This window comes from Sorex araneus, chromosome 2 (assembly GCF_027595985.1).
Source record: "Sorex araneus isolate mSorAra2 chromosome 2, mSorAra2.pri, whole genome shotgun sequence".
NCBI classification, from domain to species: Eukaryota; Metazoa; Chordata; class Mammalia; order Eulipotyphla; family Soricidae; genus Sorex; species Sorex araneus.
This window is the reverse complement of record NC_073303.1, coordinates 364,889,595-364,906,643: the sequence shown is the minus strand read 5'-3', so window position 1 is coordinate 364,906,643 and position 17,049 is coordinate 364,889,595. Positions and strand designations below refer to the sequence as shown.

At 51.5% G+C, this 17,049-nt stretch overlaps 1 protein-coding gene across 1 annotated transcript in view; it reads right to left on the bottom strand.

Annotated features, from left to right (window-relative positions):
• WDR7 (WD repeat domain 7) overlaps nt 1-17,049 on the bottom strand; it is a 344,916-nt gene that overhangs the window by 98,760 nt on the left and 229,107 nt on the right. Inside the window, exon 22 of the mRNA XM_055125361.1 lies at nt 10,893-11,079. Within this exon, the coding sequence (XP_054981336.1) occupies nt 10,893-11,079 (187 nt within the window). The remainder of the gene's footprint in view (nt 1-10,892; nt 11,080-17,049) is intronic.

The window sequence follows — 17,049 nt, the reverse complement described above, 5'->3', positions numbered from 1 at the left end:
CTCCGGCTCATTTTAATTCTGAAATCACTGTATCCCTTCTCAACTAAATTAATGCCTGTGCCTCGTCATAGTCACTAGAAATTCTCAAAACATTTACGGGTATCTCTGCGCTTGATCCAAGGAACCATTATTTTATCTTTTAGCTGGAAAATAAAAAACAACAAAGTGGCACATAGACATCCCCTTCACTGTCAGGAGAAGGGTAGATTGTAGAAAATTCTGCTTATCATTCCTTCCTGTCATGCTGCTGAAGTCCTTGATAATATAACTGTTCCTGTATTTTTTTTCCCCCCCAGACTGAGGGTAGATACGAATCAGGAACTCAGGGGCAAGAAGGCGGGCTGCTCTTCCTTTGATGCTTATCACTTACAAGAAAAAGTGAACTGAGAGGCCAATTACACACACTCACCAACAAACAGAAGGATGCACTGATGGGAATGTCACCCCCAGGAAGAGCCCCATGTCCTGGGGACCAGGCGGGTCTGAAGAGGTGTTCACTGAGAAACAGTGGGGGAAGTCAGCTGGTTTCTCTTCTGCATTAAATATACTTTAAAAAAAAAGATTTTACTGTTCATCTAAAGAAATACTGACTAATGAGGAGGACTCGGATGGATTGCATGAATAATTATCTCCAAATCGAGATCATATTTTTAAAAAAATATCAAGCTTTAAAAAAATTCAAAAGCTGGGGCTGAAGTGATAGCACAGTGGGTGGGGTGTTTGCCTTGCACACGGCCAACCCGAGTTCAATTCCGAGCATCCCACTTGGTCCCCCGAGCACCGCCAGGAGTTGTTCCTGAGTGCAGAGCCAGGAGTGCACTCTGTGCATCACTGGGTGTGATCCAAAGAGAAAAAAAAACAAAAAGCTAATGAACCTTTTCGGATATTCTACGATGGGGCAGAGACAGAACAGCAGGTAAGGTGCTTACCTTGCACGCAGCTGACCCAGGTTGGATCGTATGGTACAACAGTACATACGGTCTGGTGACGCCTACTGCCAGGTGTGGCCCACTGACACCCCCACCCCAGTAAGGCAGCCTGCGGTGATGTTTGCTTTCTGGCAGCAAAAGGAAGCGGGGTGGACGGCAATGGAAGCCTGGGGGCGGTTAGGGGACAATTCTAAACAAAGGTACGTGAAAGGCACAGGCAGCCCGGCAGGGCGAGGGACACGACTCCCAGGACAACGAGGGGCCTGCGAAGAGATCCAGACACTGAGCCCCAGCTGCCGGGGCCGGTTCCTTCCGATCGCTCTGGAATCTGGCCCAGAACACCCTGAGATGCGGGTGACGGCAGGAACTGAGGGCTGAGGAAGCGGACCAGAGGGCTCCCCGAGGAGCCAAGGCGGAGCACAGAGGCAGGAGGCGTTGAGTACACTGCAGAGAACTGGGCAGACGAAGTGGTCACAGGACAGCTCAGCGGCTTTGCATGAACGGCTGGAGCATGCCCGAGAGAGGGTCCCTATGGAGCACTGTGCATGGAGCATGCCCAAGAAAGATCCTGTGAAGCACTGTGCATGGAGCATGCCTGAGAGGGTCCCCGTTGAGCACTGTGCATGGAGACTGACGCGGGAGGCACAGTGACGGGTGGGTGTGGACCAAGAGCTGTAACTGAGAAAGTCTATTCAAGAACAAAGTGGGCTCCCCGGACTCCGCAAGGAAGATTCCGTCTGTCCGGCTACGTCAAGCAGTCTGGTGTGTGGGCACCAAGACCAGCTCCCCGGCGGAGGGCAGGCGGCACAGTGCTCCGTGAGCAATGGGAGCCGGCTCTGAGGGTGGCAATGTGGGGCATGGAGAAACCGGGTGAGGCGGGATGGAGAGGAACACGGAGGAGGCTCTTGCCTCCCTGGCTGTCTGCGTGGGTCTGGTCGCCTGGCTGCCCTCCCAGCTGCCCGCCTGGCTGGGGAGAGAGGGCAGCTGAGGGCTGCAGACCGGGGTGCGGGAGGCCCAGCCCTCCCCAGGAGTCTGCCTGCACAACCTCGGGCAGTGAGAAAGCAGAGTCCTGCCCCGACAAGCAAGACCGCACCTGCATGGAGGTTCCCTGTCTAGCCCTTCCCTGCTCCTGGCCTCCTGGTGGAGACACACAAGGAACCACAGGGAAGGAATATCCGTGTGGGGTGTGTGTGTGTGTGTGTGTGTGTGTGTGTCTGTGTGTGTGTGTGTGTGTGTGTCTGTGTGTGTGTGTGTGTGTGTATGTGTGTGTTGAGGGGAGGGCTGGTCATCAGATAAGAATTTTAAGTCTGGGGCTGGAGCAGTAGCACTGCGGGTAGGGCGTTTGCCTTGTACCCGGCCAACGCGGGTTCGATTCCCAGCATCCCATAGGGTCCCCCGAGCACCGCCATGTAATTCCTGAGTGCAGAGCCAGGAGTAGCCCCTGTGCATCACCGGGTGTGACCCAAAAAGGAAAAAAAAAAAAAAGAATTTTAAGTTTGTGCCACAGTGACAATACCTAAGCAGGCACTGCTGCCCCCCCGGCTCCCCCCACGCCGGCCTGAGGCTGTGCCCTTGGGCGACACAGAATGGGTCAGCTGTGTCTGTGAAATGGGTACAGGAGAAACTCCACAAAACTGATGAGGAGATGAAGTGGGAGACAGACAGGCCACCAACTCGCCCTGCAGCTGACTCTCAGGCCCGAGGGAGGCTGCTCCTGACCACAGACGTTTCTCACAAATACAAACAGCTGGAAGGATGAGCGCCACGACCAGGGCCACTGGCCTCCTGGGAGTGTCACCCTCTGTTCAGCCCAGCAAAGGATCTTGGGAATGGCGAGCGACTGGCCAACAGTGACTAGGGAAAGTGGAGCAGTCTGGGGCCTGGCGAGAACAGAGGGTCCCGGGGACAGAAGTGGCCCAGAGTCACTGGGTGGAGGGAGGCAGGGACACCCGGGGTCCCTCCCCTCTACAGGGGCAGACTTCAGAGGGGTGCGAGACCACAGGGGCCAGGGGACCATCAGAGCAGCCCTGGACAGAGGCAGAGCAGGGCTGTCAAAGCACAGAGGAAGGTGGGAGGCCATGTCACCGGTCTCCAGACTTCAGCAGGGGACCGGGAGGTGGACAGGGGTGAAGGCCCCGCCAGGCAGGCAGGCACCCAGCCTGGGTTCAGCTCCTGGCACCATGCAGTTCGGCAAACACTGCCAGCTGCAGCCCCGGAGGCCCTCACCAGGTCCCAGGGGTCCTCAGAAACTGAACAGCAATGGACCCTTGGGCTGGCGCTGAACTGGCAGCCCAGTAGGCTGGGAACCCCCAGGGGACCCCCCAAAGCTCCTAAGCGTTACTTGACAACAGTCCCCTCCACCACATTGAATAAATAAAAATAAAAGATCTATATCATCTCACGCCAGTGAGAATGGCACATACACACACACACACATAATATATATATATACACACACAGATACACATACATATATATGTGTGTGTGTGTGTGTGTGTATGTCTGGAAACAGCCAGTGTTGGAACAGTTGTGATGAAAGAGGAAGCCTTATCCATTGTCGTTGAGCATGTCACCTGGGTTACCACCCGTGGAAAGCACTAGGAATTGAACTCCCACGCGAACCAGTGATCGGCTTCCATCTACATTTCTTGGCTTCTATCCCCCAAACACAAAAACATTAATTGGAAAGGCTAAATACACGCCTTTGTTCATGGCTACACTTAGTACAATAGCCAAGATATGGAAACAACCCATGCCCAACCATGGCTGGCTGAAGAAGCTATGGTATATCCATGCAATGGAATACTACGCAGCTCCAAGAAAGAACAAAATCCTGCAAGTTGCAAAAACATGGAAGGAACCGGAGAATATGCTGAGTGAAGTCAATAAGAAAGAAAGGGACAGAAACTGGAAGATCTCATTCATATGAGGGACCTAAGGACTGAAGGACAGCAAGGTAACAACAAAGGGCCAAAGGCAACACGATGGAAGAACTAATCCACAAAATTGAGTTGGTGGCAGGGTGTTGAAAAGAGGGGTGTTGGCATCCTTGGAGAAGGGCTGTGGGTGCACTGGTGATGGATGTGGTGTTGGGATCATATACATGGGAAAGGACCGATAATAGTATTGTAGATCACAAAACTTCAATCAATAAAAACTTAGGGAAAAAAAAATCTCACTGGGTCCCAGCGCTTCTGTGAAAAACCTCCTTATTTAGCTGGTACTTGAGGTTTTGCTAAATATAATTCTACTAACCTGGGCTCCCAAGGTCAAGCTATTCTCAAAGTCAGTCAGTAACAATCTGTTTGTTTGTTTGTTTGCTTGCTTTTTAAATTTTGTTTTGTTTTGTTTTGAGGCCACCACGCCCAATAGTACTTAATGATCGTTCCTGGCTCTGCACTCAGGTCTCACTCCTGTTTGGTGAGGCAGTACGTGGTGCTGACGATCTAACCAGAGTCAGCTGCGCACAAGACCTTACCCACTGCACTACCCCTCTGGCCCCCAGGTCCTATTTTCTATTTCTTTTTTATGGTCAGTTCGCTTCTGCTCACCCACTGCCCCTTCCCCCACAGGCACACCCTGCTCCGTCCCCTCTGTGGTGGCGTGCAAATGCTCGCGCACTCAGTCACCATCTAGTGGGACAAATACAAGCACCAACAGAACCTGCTGACTCTAGCCCTCAGCACTGAACCACACCATGCAAGCACCAGAGGTGAAATTTGTAGTCAGCTCTGCAGACTGGGATCATGCCCCCTAATTCTTTGCATACCCCCCAAAATGCTAGTACAGCCTCTGAACACGGTGGGAGCTCAATAGTTATGCAGATGAAGTTACCTGGCAAATTCAGCAGGAGAGAGAGAGAGAGAGAGAGAGAGAGAGAGAGAGAGAGAGAGAGAGAGAGAGGGAGAGAGAGAGAGAGAGGGAGAGAGAGAGAGAGAGAGGGAGAGAGAGAGAGAGAGGGAGAGAGAGAGGGAGAGAGAAAGAGGGAGGGAGGGAGGGAGGGAGAGAGAGAGAGAGAGAGAGAGAGAGAGAGAGAGAGAGAAATCACTTAAGCCAGTTATTTGACTGAATTGACCAGGCAATGAAGTCAAAGCCATTGATCTGGTTGTCCCAGCAGACAAAGACTAATTCTGCATGTAGTTATCTCGAAAGTTAAAAGTGCATTGCGCATGTAATATATTTTAATGTGGGATTCTAACTGGATGAAGACGGATCCCACGATCAGAGGTGTGAAGTGAAAGGCGCGCCTGTGTGATTCTGCAATCTGTATGGAAACCCCAGACTTTAGTCTTGTCCGTGGATTCTGCTTATCTGGTTGCTGTGCAAGTCATCTGCTACACAGGTTGACAGCCTGGGGCCTTGGTTTCAGTCATCATTCTATAAAAATACGACATGACACACTCTTATTTTCCTCAGCATTTCCTTACTCGCAGTAGGAACTCGTGGAGAAGAGAGATTCTAAATAAAAGCATACATAAAAAATAGCCCCACTCAGGCTCCGAGCATTCCTTATGTGACTGCTCAGTAATCTAGTGCTAACCCTTGCTCTGTCTCAGGGAGGGCATTTTGAAAGTCACACATGGGGCCACCTCAGTTAAGTGTCACTGTCCACAACTACTGGAGTTCTCCAGTTGTCCAGTTTAGAAATAATGCACAGGGCTGTTCTGGGGCGGCGGGGAACACTTAAACTTGCATTTAGATGGTTGGAGGGCTCTCGGCTCCCTGGGGATGGGAGATGCACGCTTAAAGCAGACTATAGACCAAACATGATAGCCTCTTACTACCTATACTTCAAACCATAACACCCAAAAGGAGAAAAAGAGAGAGAAAGAGAGAATGTACCTGCCCCAGAGATGGCGGGGGGCGGGGAAGGGATACTGGGCACGTTGTTGGTGAAGAATGAGCACTGGTGGAGGGATGAGTACTCGACATTGTATGACTGAAATGTAATCATGAGAGTCTGTAACTGTAACTGTATCTCACAGTGATTCATTAAAAAAATAAAAATAATAAAAAATGAAAAAAAAATCCTTGCATGTAATAACCTGTGGGTGGTTGTCACGTGATTATGATAGAACACTGGTGCCTTCCCCAAATTGCTATGTGCTTAAACGTAAATTTCTCAGGGCTTAACCTAAGCCTGATTGTGATGGTGTGTGTGTGTGTGTGTGTCTGTGTCTGTGTGTCTGTGTGTCTGTGTGTTTGAGGGTGTGTGTCCGTGAGATAATTAGGGTCAGAGGAGGCCGTGAGGTCGAGTCCATCATGCTGGGTCCACCTGGTGGGCTGAGAGACACAGTGGGTGTGTTTGCTCTGCCTTTCTCCCCAGTCCTAAGCACAAAGAAGTCACGTGATCACCTGGCAAGATGGCTGCCCCCAGCCAAGAGGAGGGAGGGCAGAGGGAAGCTGCGGGGCCGGCCCTGTGATCTCCAGACTGTGGGAATTCACTCTGGCTTAAGCCACGTTCGTGATGGCCGAGTAAGCAAGCTAAGACAGAGAGGAACGGACCGTGCTGCTGTGGACAGACCGTGCTGCCGGTAAAGCAAAGGGTGGTCCATGCTCAGGCCCAGTGTCTCACAACAGGGGGCCAGATGGTGTTCAAGGATACTCGAGGACCACCGGTGAAAATCTGTGTAAATGGATGCTCGGGGAATGGGACCAGGAGGTCAAAGGGTAAAGGGGGGCGAGGGGAGCACAGGAAGGAGGCTGCAGTGGGGAAGGCTGAGAAGCATCTCTGCCGACGATGCCCACTCTATTCCCGGGGAAGGGAAGGGGGGATATTAGGTGGGCACATGCACAGTTTAAGTTCTGGGAGGGATCAATAAATAAAACGAGTTGAGACCAGCCTTTCCTTTCATAGGCCTGTGACTTAAGGAGCCAGTTCACATCTTTGAGATAATTCTCATGGGGTCTGTCTCAGGGACTGGACCGTTTTCTAGCCTGAGTCTGAGCTGAGACTCCTCTCTGGCTGGCTCTGTATGGCCCGCCTTTCCCGCCCTTCCTTCCTCCTGTCTCACTGCCTTGCAGGACACCTCCCTCCTGTCAGACAGCCCAGAAACTGGGGGGACCGGCTCCGTGGTGCCAGCCATCACCTGTACTTGTAATTACATAAAATACCTAGCTATGTGGTTTCCACATATTAACCACTTAATAGATGTGTGCTTAGTTAGTGAACATAATTTAAAACGCCCTGAAATAACTTGTTTCATGTAATTGGATAGATGTGAAATTCGAGGCCGTACCTCTAAAATAAAGGCATTATTGATCTGGGGAAATGCCCTATTAATCTTGTGCCCTGCACAGTTCTGTCGGAGGCGGCCCCGGCGTGGCCTCTGACAGAGGATGTGGAGAGAAGGGAGGCGGAGGAAGAGAGCCCCTCTGCACTCGAGCTGTTCTCCAGAATCCTGACCCAGCTCTAAGCTCGGGGCCCTCCCCCCCAAACCCGGACCTCGCAAATTCACAAGGATGGGGAGCAAACGGGGCAGGATACTTCTTTTTGTTTCGATTTCCAATAGACGTGGACGGGAATGTCTACAAGCACCAATCTAACGTGAAGGTTCCCTGGTGCAACAAGGCAGTCAAACGCGTAGGGAAAGTCGGGTACCACATAAGGGCAGCCTGGGCGGGCCCCGTCGAGGCAGGGGCGTGCAGGGCCTCTGCTCTGGGGTGACCCCGTTCCAGGCCCTCGGCAGCTCCTGTCCAGTATGCCACGGAGGGAACAGGCCACTTTCAATCTAAATCTTGTTAGAGATTAATAAGCAAACATTTTCTTGCTTATTATGCAATTTATCATGATGAAAATTACATTGGACTCCTCAAGGCTCCATACTGATACATTCATTTATTCAGAGCGGTGTCGAGAGAATCATACTAATCTTCGTGACAGAAAAGGATATAATGGCGAGAGATTTAAATGACTTGCTGTGTAATTTAAAAAACTCGTGCATTTGTGTCTGAGGACGTACAACATGGAGGTGAAACATGAGAGCCTCTTTAGGTTGGCTGATAGGAGCTTCAGGGGAGCGGATTTTCAGACAAAATATTAAATGCACAGCTAGAATTAAAAAGCCGCCCCTTCCCTGAGGGCGTGGCTTGGTCTGGCACTGCCAACAGGAACACCAAAAAGGCATTACTCCATCACTTCTCCAAGCCAATAGAATACTAGTCCCCACTGTAGAGCTGTTAGGTCACAGTGAAACTTTGGACAGTCGGAAAATGTCACAGCTTTCTCGAGGGTGGTAGGATTGCTAAGGGGACAGTGGACCCCGAGCTGGGCACCCCGGGACAGGGCAGCCATGACCAACCACAGGCGCTGGCCTTAAGCACCAAAGTCAACCATCTCCTCTCCTGGCCTCACCTTCCGTCTGACTCCTTCACGTCCGCACAGAATTTTTAGTCTTCCTGAACCAAAATTTTTAGCTGAATTATTCATTTGAGAAAGGGGCAGCTCTTGACGTGAGGCCACTAGGGCACTGACCGCCAACTCACCTACTGCACTATGACCAGACACATCGCTAACGGGTGCCCAGAACTCCTCTTGCAGTGTGGGAGGAGAAACCCACTTAACCTCAACCTTACAGGACCCGAGGGGACTGCGCTGACATGGTGTGCAGAATGGCACACCACCAGAGGTACTGAGACGGAGTGTAGGAGGCAGGTGGCATGGAGGGAGATGGTGGCGGACAGACTTCCCTCCATCTGAAATATATCCCCACCCCTCCGACCAACCTCGCTTGAGGCTGTGGAATGGGAACGCTCAATCTTCAGAATAAAGGCAAAGCGTTCTGGTGTCACCCCCACCTCCAACCCCATCAGCGGCTTCTCTGGCCTCCACTTCTCCCTGAGAGGGGAGTGGCCCTCGGACAGGGTGTAAATCCAAGGCCCACAAGAGGGAACATTGGACCCCAGAGAGTCAACCATGAAGAAAGGAACAGAAAGACCGGGTCTATGAAAGTAACTAATGGTGAAGATGAATTGCCATAAACTGAGAAAAAATCAAAGCAAGGTGCACTTTCAAGGTGAGGGACATCACGGGACAGTTTTAGAAGCCCTCCACTAGGAATTCACATCTTTTAGGCTGGACGCGCTTGGAGAAATAAATAACCAATGTAACGGAAGGTAACACAAGCCAGGGAGTACACAGAAAAAAGGAGCCCTCAAACATCTCTGGTAAGTCTATGAAACGGTGAGCCACTGTGGAAAATAAGCTCTCGTAGAATTCCCACATGACCTAGCAATTCCATTCTCCAGCATCTGCCCGAGAAGAACGAACACAGGTCTTCAAATACTTGTACCCGAATGTACACAGCAGCTCTCATCTTTCTGAAGCAACCTAAACGCTTGTGAACAGAAAAACAGATGAACAAAATCCTGATAAAGCAGTGGAATGGAGTACCGTTCAGCTAGAGAAAGAAATGAAGTGTCCATATAGGCCGCGATGCCAATGCACTTTGGAAACATTATGCCGGCTGAAAGAAGCCAGACACGGACAGGCATGTAACTGTATAATTTCCTGTACATGATATACCCAGAAGAGGCAAATTCATGGAGACAGAAAACAGATTTACTGGCTGCCTGGAGTCAGTGGGAGGGAGAATGGGAAGATGGACAGTAACTGGACAGTAACTGCTTAATGGGCATTTCCCTTAGGAGTGGCCACTACCAGCAACGAGATCGTGTGAGGCTGCAGGCATGTCACTTCTGAACCGTGCACGTAAGATACGGCAGCGGTAAATACCCTGGGAATATCCTCACAGTAAATACACTGTCAAAAAAACAAACAAACAAAAAAATAGAAACAAAAGCATATATATTCTCCAGGAGACAGCAAGCTGAGTTTTCAACTCAGCTTGAATCTCTATTTGGAGGCACCAAGTGATTCCAAACACTCCTCAACTGAGCATCCTAGTCCTTACTCTGCCCTCCCTACTTCCCGGGCTCCAGGCAGCCTCCAGAGAATCGGCTTTTCAGGATGTGTACTCAAATCTCAAGGAAACTGACCAATAAGTCCATATGATTGTGAAGGAGTACTCCTGCAAACCATCTGGCCCTGTGTTTTATCAGCAAGCATTTTCAATATGTGTATATACACCTACATATACGGGCTGGAGCTATAGCACAGCGGTTGGGTGTTCGCCTTTCATGCGGCTGACCTGAGTTCGATTCCTCCACCCCTCTCGGAGAGCCCGGCAAGCTACCGAGAGTATCGAGCCCGAGCGGCAGAGCCTGGCAAGTTACCTGTGGTGTATTGGATATGCCAAAAACAGTAACAATAAGTTTCTCAATGAGAGACGTTATGGGTGCCCGCTCGAACAAATCAATGAGCAACAGGATGACAGTGATAGTGACACCTACATATATATACATGCATAAAAATATACCTATATAACTCTCCTTTAAAATAATATGCTTATGCGATTATTTGTTATTAATATCTCCAGGCACAATAAACATAAAATGCTGTCACAGACCACTATTCACTGGCTCAGTGCTAAGTCCCAATGGCTTCAAAATTATAAGAACAGAGGCTGGAGAAACAGTCCCAGGATAACGCACGAGCCTTCCATGTGGCCAGCCCTGATTCAATCCCAGGCACCTATATGGTCCCCTGAGCATTGCCAAGAGTGAGTCCTGAGCAGAGAGCCAAGAATAAGCCCTTACCCCTGCAGGGTGTGGCCCACCGCCCCTCACCCCCTGACCACCAGATTGTTGAAAACAAGCTTGCAGACATACACATTTCTCTATCAAGACCCAAAATGTCACATGTTAAGATACGTGTGTGTGTGTGTGTGTGTGTGTTTGTTGGTCAATTAAAAACACAGTTTACTGCAAACCTGAACACATGTAAACATACTACCCAGACGAGAAGACATCTTCAATACAAAGTTAAAAAAATGAGGTTCCAAGGCCCCGCAGCGCTCCCCCCCAGAATGCACAGGGCAGGGGACGCGCGGGCCAGGCACTCACTTGGCGAGCTGCTTCTCGGCGTCCGCGCAGAGCTCCAGAAGCCCCATGAGCACGGCCGACACGTCCATGTAGGGCTCCCACACGGTGAAGCCGCGCCCGATGAGGTCGATGGCGGTCCTGCGGATGGTGCTGTGCGGGGGCAGCTTGGGGCTCGGGGGCTGCAGCAGGAGGAACGTCAGCGCCTTGCCTGGAAGCGAAAGAAGCGAGCGGTCAGTGGGCTTTCCTGGGGCTTTCCTGAGACGCAGTCCGTGCTTGCAAACGAGAGCTCAGTCCAGCCCCCGTTTCCCGTAAGGACTCCTAGGGCAGGTGCTCGGTCACCTACGTGAGCGAGAGGAGCGTGGGCCAGACCCGGGCACACCACGCCTTCCGCCGTCTGCGCCAAGCAGTGACTGCGCTTGTAAGTCTAGAAAACTTAGAAGTGCCTGCAGGCTCCTGATCGCCAGGCGCCGTCTCTCCCTACTCCGAGATCTCTCCCTAAAGGGCAGTTCGGTGGCTGTGGAATGTGGCACGGTGGCTTTTCTGGCTGTCCCCCGTACCTGAGTCCCCTTGACCCACTGGAGCTGACCAAGGGAGCCCCCAGGAAACACGGCTCCCTCGGTCAGCAGCGATGGGCGGAAGCGGGGTGGAGGGGCCAGGCTGCACAGTGTGGCAGGTCCCCTTGGAAACACAGAGCCCCCCCCCCCCCCCATAACCTGTTGCAATGGCTGAGGACACGGGGTGGCAGGACGCAGCACATCTTTCACACAGCTTGCGAAAGGAACAGAAGGACAGCCCCGCGCCACCTGAATCTGGCAGATCAGCAGGTACCCCTGGAGGTGGAAGAGTCGGCTGACAGTCTGTATAGAGACGCCTAATGGTTTCCGCAGTTACAAAAGGCATTGTGACGTTTTAGCGAGAAAACAAAATGGGGATGGTTTTGAAAAGCAGTTGCGGCTCAGAGGAAAAGATCCGTTGTGTTTTCTTTGTTGTTTTTGTTTTCTGACAGGAGGCAGCAAAACTGTTTCTAAACCATAGAAATGTCTAGTGGGTTGCTGAGGGTGGGCTCAGGCTGCTGCTTTAAAACAAAATATAAGTCATGGTGTCATAACTTAGTAGAAACAGCTGCTTGAGTTAAGTGTCACTAAGCTCAGTTTTCCTGTCTGTAAAACGGGAATAATCAAGACTCTTTCAGGACCAGAGATATAAAACAGCAGGCAAGGCACTGGCCTTGTACACTGCCGACCCTGGTTCAACCCCTGGCACCCCATATGGTCCCCTGAGCCCTGTCAGGAGTGATCCTGAGCAGAGTCAGGAGTAAGCCCAAACCCACCCCCTTTCATATGCCTCCACTGCCCCCCCCATACACACACACACACACACACACACATACATACCCTCAGGAGACACATTCTGTGAGTCACGGCATGCAAAACCAATTTTTGGTAGGTGGCAAACACTCACTAAAGAACAATCAGGGTTTGCTATGAATAAAATATTGAATGTTCCTGTATCAAAGTGCAAAGTTTCAGGGCTGGAGCGATAGCACAGCGGGTAGGGCGTTTGCCTTACACGCGGCCGACCCGGGTTCGAATCCCAGCATCCCATATGGTCCCCTGAGCACCATCAGGAGTAATTCCTGAGTGCAGAGCCAGGAGTAACCCCTGTGCATTGCCGGGTATGACCCCCCCAAAAAAGCAAAACAAACAAATAAACAAAGTGGAAAATTTCATGCAGCCAGAAGACAAAAACACCTGTCCTTTCATAAGGTCTAGTCACTTGTTAAGTGAGAGTGGGCGGGAAGGGAGGCGAGAGAGGGGGATTCAGTGAGCGAGTGAGCCCCACCAACCGGGCCTCCCTTCCCCACCCCAGACCCCTAAGGGGCTCAGGCTGCTCAAGTCCCCATCCTCTCAACACGCCCCGGGGAGGGTGTCCCTGGCAGACACCTGCTGCACCCAAGCCGAGGCACAGGGTGCGACCCCCGGTGGGCCCCTCGGCTCGGAAGTCCCCCCCCCCAGAAAGAGTGGCCCTACTACAGAATGTGAGCCCCGCAGCCCACCTCGTGACCTCGCACGCCTCCCGGCCCACTACGACCACTCATCAACGACAGGAGGAGGAAAGGGGAGGGGGCGGGGGAACCATGAGAAACCCGTGGCCAGGGGCCAGAGAGGTAGGACAGCGAGTGAGTAAGGTGTGTGCCTTGGTGTGCAGGGGACCGGGCCCCCCGCCGCCCCTGCACTGCGCGTGGTTCCCGGAACACCACCCGAGGTCACTCCTGAGCAGAGTCAGGAGAAGCCTCGGCGGGCACTGCCAGGGGAGTGGCTTGGGCCCCCCACCCCCAAATACCCAACATCTGGAGCTACTGTGTTGCAGAAACCGAGGCAGCCTGACCCCCCGCCGTCACCAAGGGCATGCAGAAAAGGGCATCACCAAGGGCATGCAGAAAAGGGCATCACCAAGGGCATGCAGAAAAAGTAGACAGACCCAAACTGGGGCCCAGTGCCAGTGACTCACGTGCCACACATGCTGCCTCCCCGCTCCCTCCCCCTGAAACTGAAAGGGCGTTTAAAACCCCAAAGAACTGCCCCACTTCCAGGTTTACTCAGTAGTTCTTGTCGGCTAGAGGAACCCCCGCTGTTGGCTGCTCACATCCTTGGAACCTGGATGGCGATGACTTCTAACACATGGGACGGGGGACACCAGTGGGGGAAAATGTTGCAAAGGGGTAAGTGGAATTTCCTGCGCGCAGCCTCTCATCGCATTAGAGTCACCACTCCCCCTGACTAGTGCCCGGCTTCCCGCGGTGGGCAAGGAGGCTGGGGCATGCAGCGTCCTAAGCGCCTCGCTGGGGGAACCCAGGGGCAGTTCCCCACCTCTGTGACTACTCCTCTTCCCGACGCCCAGAGCAGCAGGAAAAGAGGAAGCGGCCAATCTCGTTCATGTTTTCCGTCGTTCGTTTTCTGACCAAGTGGGAAGTCCAGTGCAGGGAACGCAGTCACTTGCCAGCTGGGACAACAGAGGGAAAACCCCCGACTGGCTGCTCCACCACCGAGTGTGACCCCCACACCCGGGAGCGTGCCGGGTTCAGAAGGAAACGCAGCTTCCCAGGGCACCGCCTCGCCAAGCCCCAGTCTCTCTGTCCCTCAGTGACCTCACAAATGGTGCTCGTCGCTAGGGACGATGCCACGGTGCTGGCAGGGAATGTGAGGGACACGGAGAGAGCAAAGAGCTCACTTGACACGCAACTGTCATACCGACTGGCGGGACTCAGAGTTTTCTCGGGGTGATCTGTTCTGAAATTGCGACATTACATGTGCTCAAATGGCAGCATCTGGCTGAGACCACCAAGTCCACACGGAACATGTGAACACAGAAGACGAATGGACGGGGTTCCCCAGCGTTCAACACTGCGGCTGGAGGCTGAGTTATAGGAGAGAGGGGCTGGGCAGAGGACAAAGGGCCTGTGGCAGGCAGGTGGACGGAGCCGAGCGGTAATGCCCGAGACGGCCACCCACAGGGGGTTTCCTTGGTCACGCCGAGAGTCGGTTCATTCTGGGGGTGATGGGGAAAAAAATCACTGGGAAGTTGTAAGCCAAAGAGTTCTGATGCAATTTTCTTTTTCGAAAGATCGATACCTGGGCTGTCCTGTGATTAGAGAGGGCCAAGACCTATTGCCTTTCTAATTCTGATCTGCTCATCCCCAGTCAAATGGGATTAATTAGAATCATAGAAGTTTTCTTAATTAAAAGGACTTAAAAATATGGTCTGGCCCCTCTGTCTGGGCTGTCGGGGACAAACCACAGAAGGCGAGTGTTGGCTGCGGGCCAGGATATGGCGTCTTGGACTCTGTGGCCCGAATTCGATGGAACCATCGATATGCAGCTCCCATCACACTTGCATCATTGCAACCACGCGGCACCCGCGACACCCTACCTAACGGAGAACTCAAGTCTCCGTCCTTTAGGATCCATCTCAAGCCAACATACAGCTACCTGGTCTCCATCAAACGGCGCAAGCATACGTGTTCCCTCTTCCCACACAGCAGGAAGATTGCCTCTGTGGTTTCGCAGGCCAACAGGGTCCCGCCATGGCCCCTGCAACTGACTTGCCTCCAGCTCTGTGGCATCACAGCTACAGAGCGGGGGGCTGCAGAGCCAGCCTGCCGGGCACACCGGTGATGGGCGTGGTGCTGGAATCTTGTGCACAGGAACCATCACGAACAGTAATGCAGGTCATCCGACTCCAATTAAAAAAGGTGGTGTGTGTGTGTGTGTGTGTGTGTGTGTGTGTGTGTGTGTGTGTGTGTGTTTTAGAAGCTTCTTTTTCAAAACGAATCACATTTCACTGGCCAAATGCCAACCACAGGATCACTTTGCTCGTTTAAAAAGAGGATGGGAAGTAAAGTCTGACACCTGAGCACACAGCCGTCTTCAGCAAGACTCAGATTTGAGCCAGAGCTAATACAAGGGGAGGGGGCACGTGCCTGGCAAGTGGCCCATCCCCAGCTGAGCCCCGGCACTGCACACAGTCCCCCCCTCCCCAAGAGTGCCACCAGGAGTGATTCCTGAGCAGAACGCCAGGAGCAAGCCCTGAGGACTGCTGAGAATGACCGCCCCTCCTGAAATCCCAGGTTTCCTTCTCATGGGAGCGGAGACTCCGTGAGGTGTAGGGAGCAACTTCCTCCCCAGTTTTCCTGCTACTTTTCCATATCACAACTACTATCCACGGCTTTACCGAGCCCAAAGATATTTACCCTGATGTCCAAGGTCTAACCTATCTAATTCTACTTCGTTACTTTTTTTTTTCTTTTAAATCTAGTAAATGCCTTAGCTCCTGGGCCATATAAAATGGCAAAGACGTTTTTGCTTGCTCGCTTGTTTGTTTTAGGTTTTGGCAGCCACACCCTATGGTGCAAATCCGAGGAACTGGGGAGGTGCTCTTCTCAGTGGTGCTCAGGGGACCAGAGGGTGCGCCAGAGCCAGAGATTGAACCCAGGCCTCGAGAATACAAAACGAGAATACAAAAATAATAGAATACTAACCGTGGGAGCTACTCCCTGGCCTTACAAAACCACTTCAATACAGGCTGATTAGCACAGTGCTTTATACTCAGTAGATACTGAACACAGAATTGTTGTTTTAGCAAATTCTTTGAAAATTATACTGTATGTGCCCAATTTAGGCAATAAAATTATACGCAGACGAGAAATTTCCAATAGCCTGTTTCAAACATTTGCTGCCTGTGCTGTATTTCCCCAGCTCTACGATGATACACAGAATCTATCGGATGGTATATCTAAGTCTTTGCATAGGGCTAAATGTATTCAACTTGGAGGCTCTGCTCTTCTTTGGTGAATAAACTATTTTTTACAAAACATGAAGAGCGTGGGAAACAAGGGCCATTTGTAATCAATGTCCCCTCTGGGGGAACTGCACGAGTTCTCCTCCACTATCACAGCTGGTAAGTCCTACTGCGCACGCTGGCTCTTGACTGAGATTGCTAAGGCTCCCCCTTAACCTCTTACCAGGTGGAGTCCAGCATTTCTCAAGCCAGTCTGGAGCTACGTTCAAGGTCAAGTGATCCAATTACTGGTCTGATCGCTCTTACCCTAAGAGAGATGAGTCCAACAGACCCTGTGACTGAGAGAGAGTCGGGCCTCGGTGTGTGGCTTTTAATACTCAACACCGGTCCCCCCTTCACCCCCAATCTTGCCAAAGGTACAAATGAATTTTCAAAATGCACATAGGCTCCAGCCACTGGAAAACAAATCACAACAAAACAAAACCCTGGAAAAGCAGAAAGCACTAAACTTGGGCGTTGGATAAATCACAATTAACTTAGACCCTCTGGCTGTGGAGAAACTAATTCTGTTGTCATGCAGTCAAGAGCAATAACAATAGCTCATATTTTAGTGCTATTTTATCTCCAGCTTTTCCTTTACAGAGAAAGAAAAGTGTTCTAACTTTAATCAGTTTTCAAAAAGTGCTACAAAAGAGCAAAACTGCAAGAAAATATTTATACTTTGCTGTAACAGCAAAACCCTAAAAATGAGAAAAGGATTGAGACAGAAAGTGAAATCAAGCCTTTGTAAGCGATGCTTAAGGAGCCGGCAGTATTATTCCATGAAGGACTTGTTGCTTTGGCGGAGTGAGTACCGCCATCATCAACTGACCACGGGAAA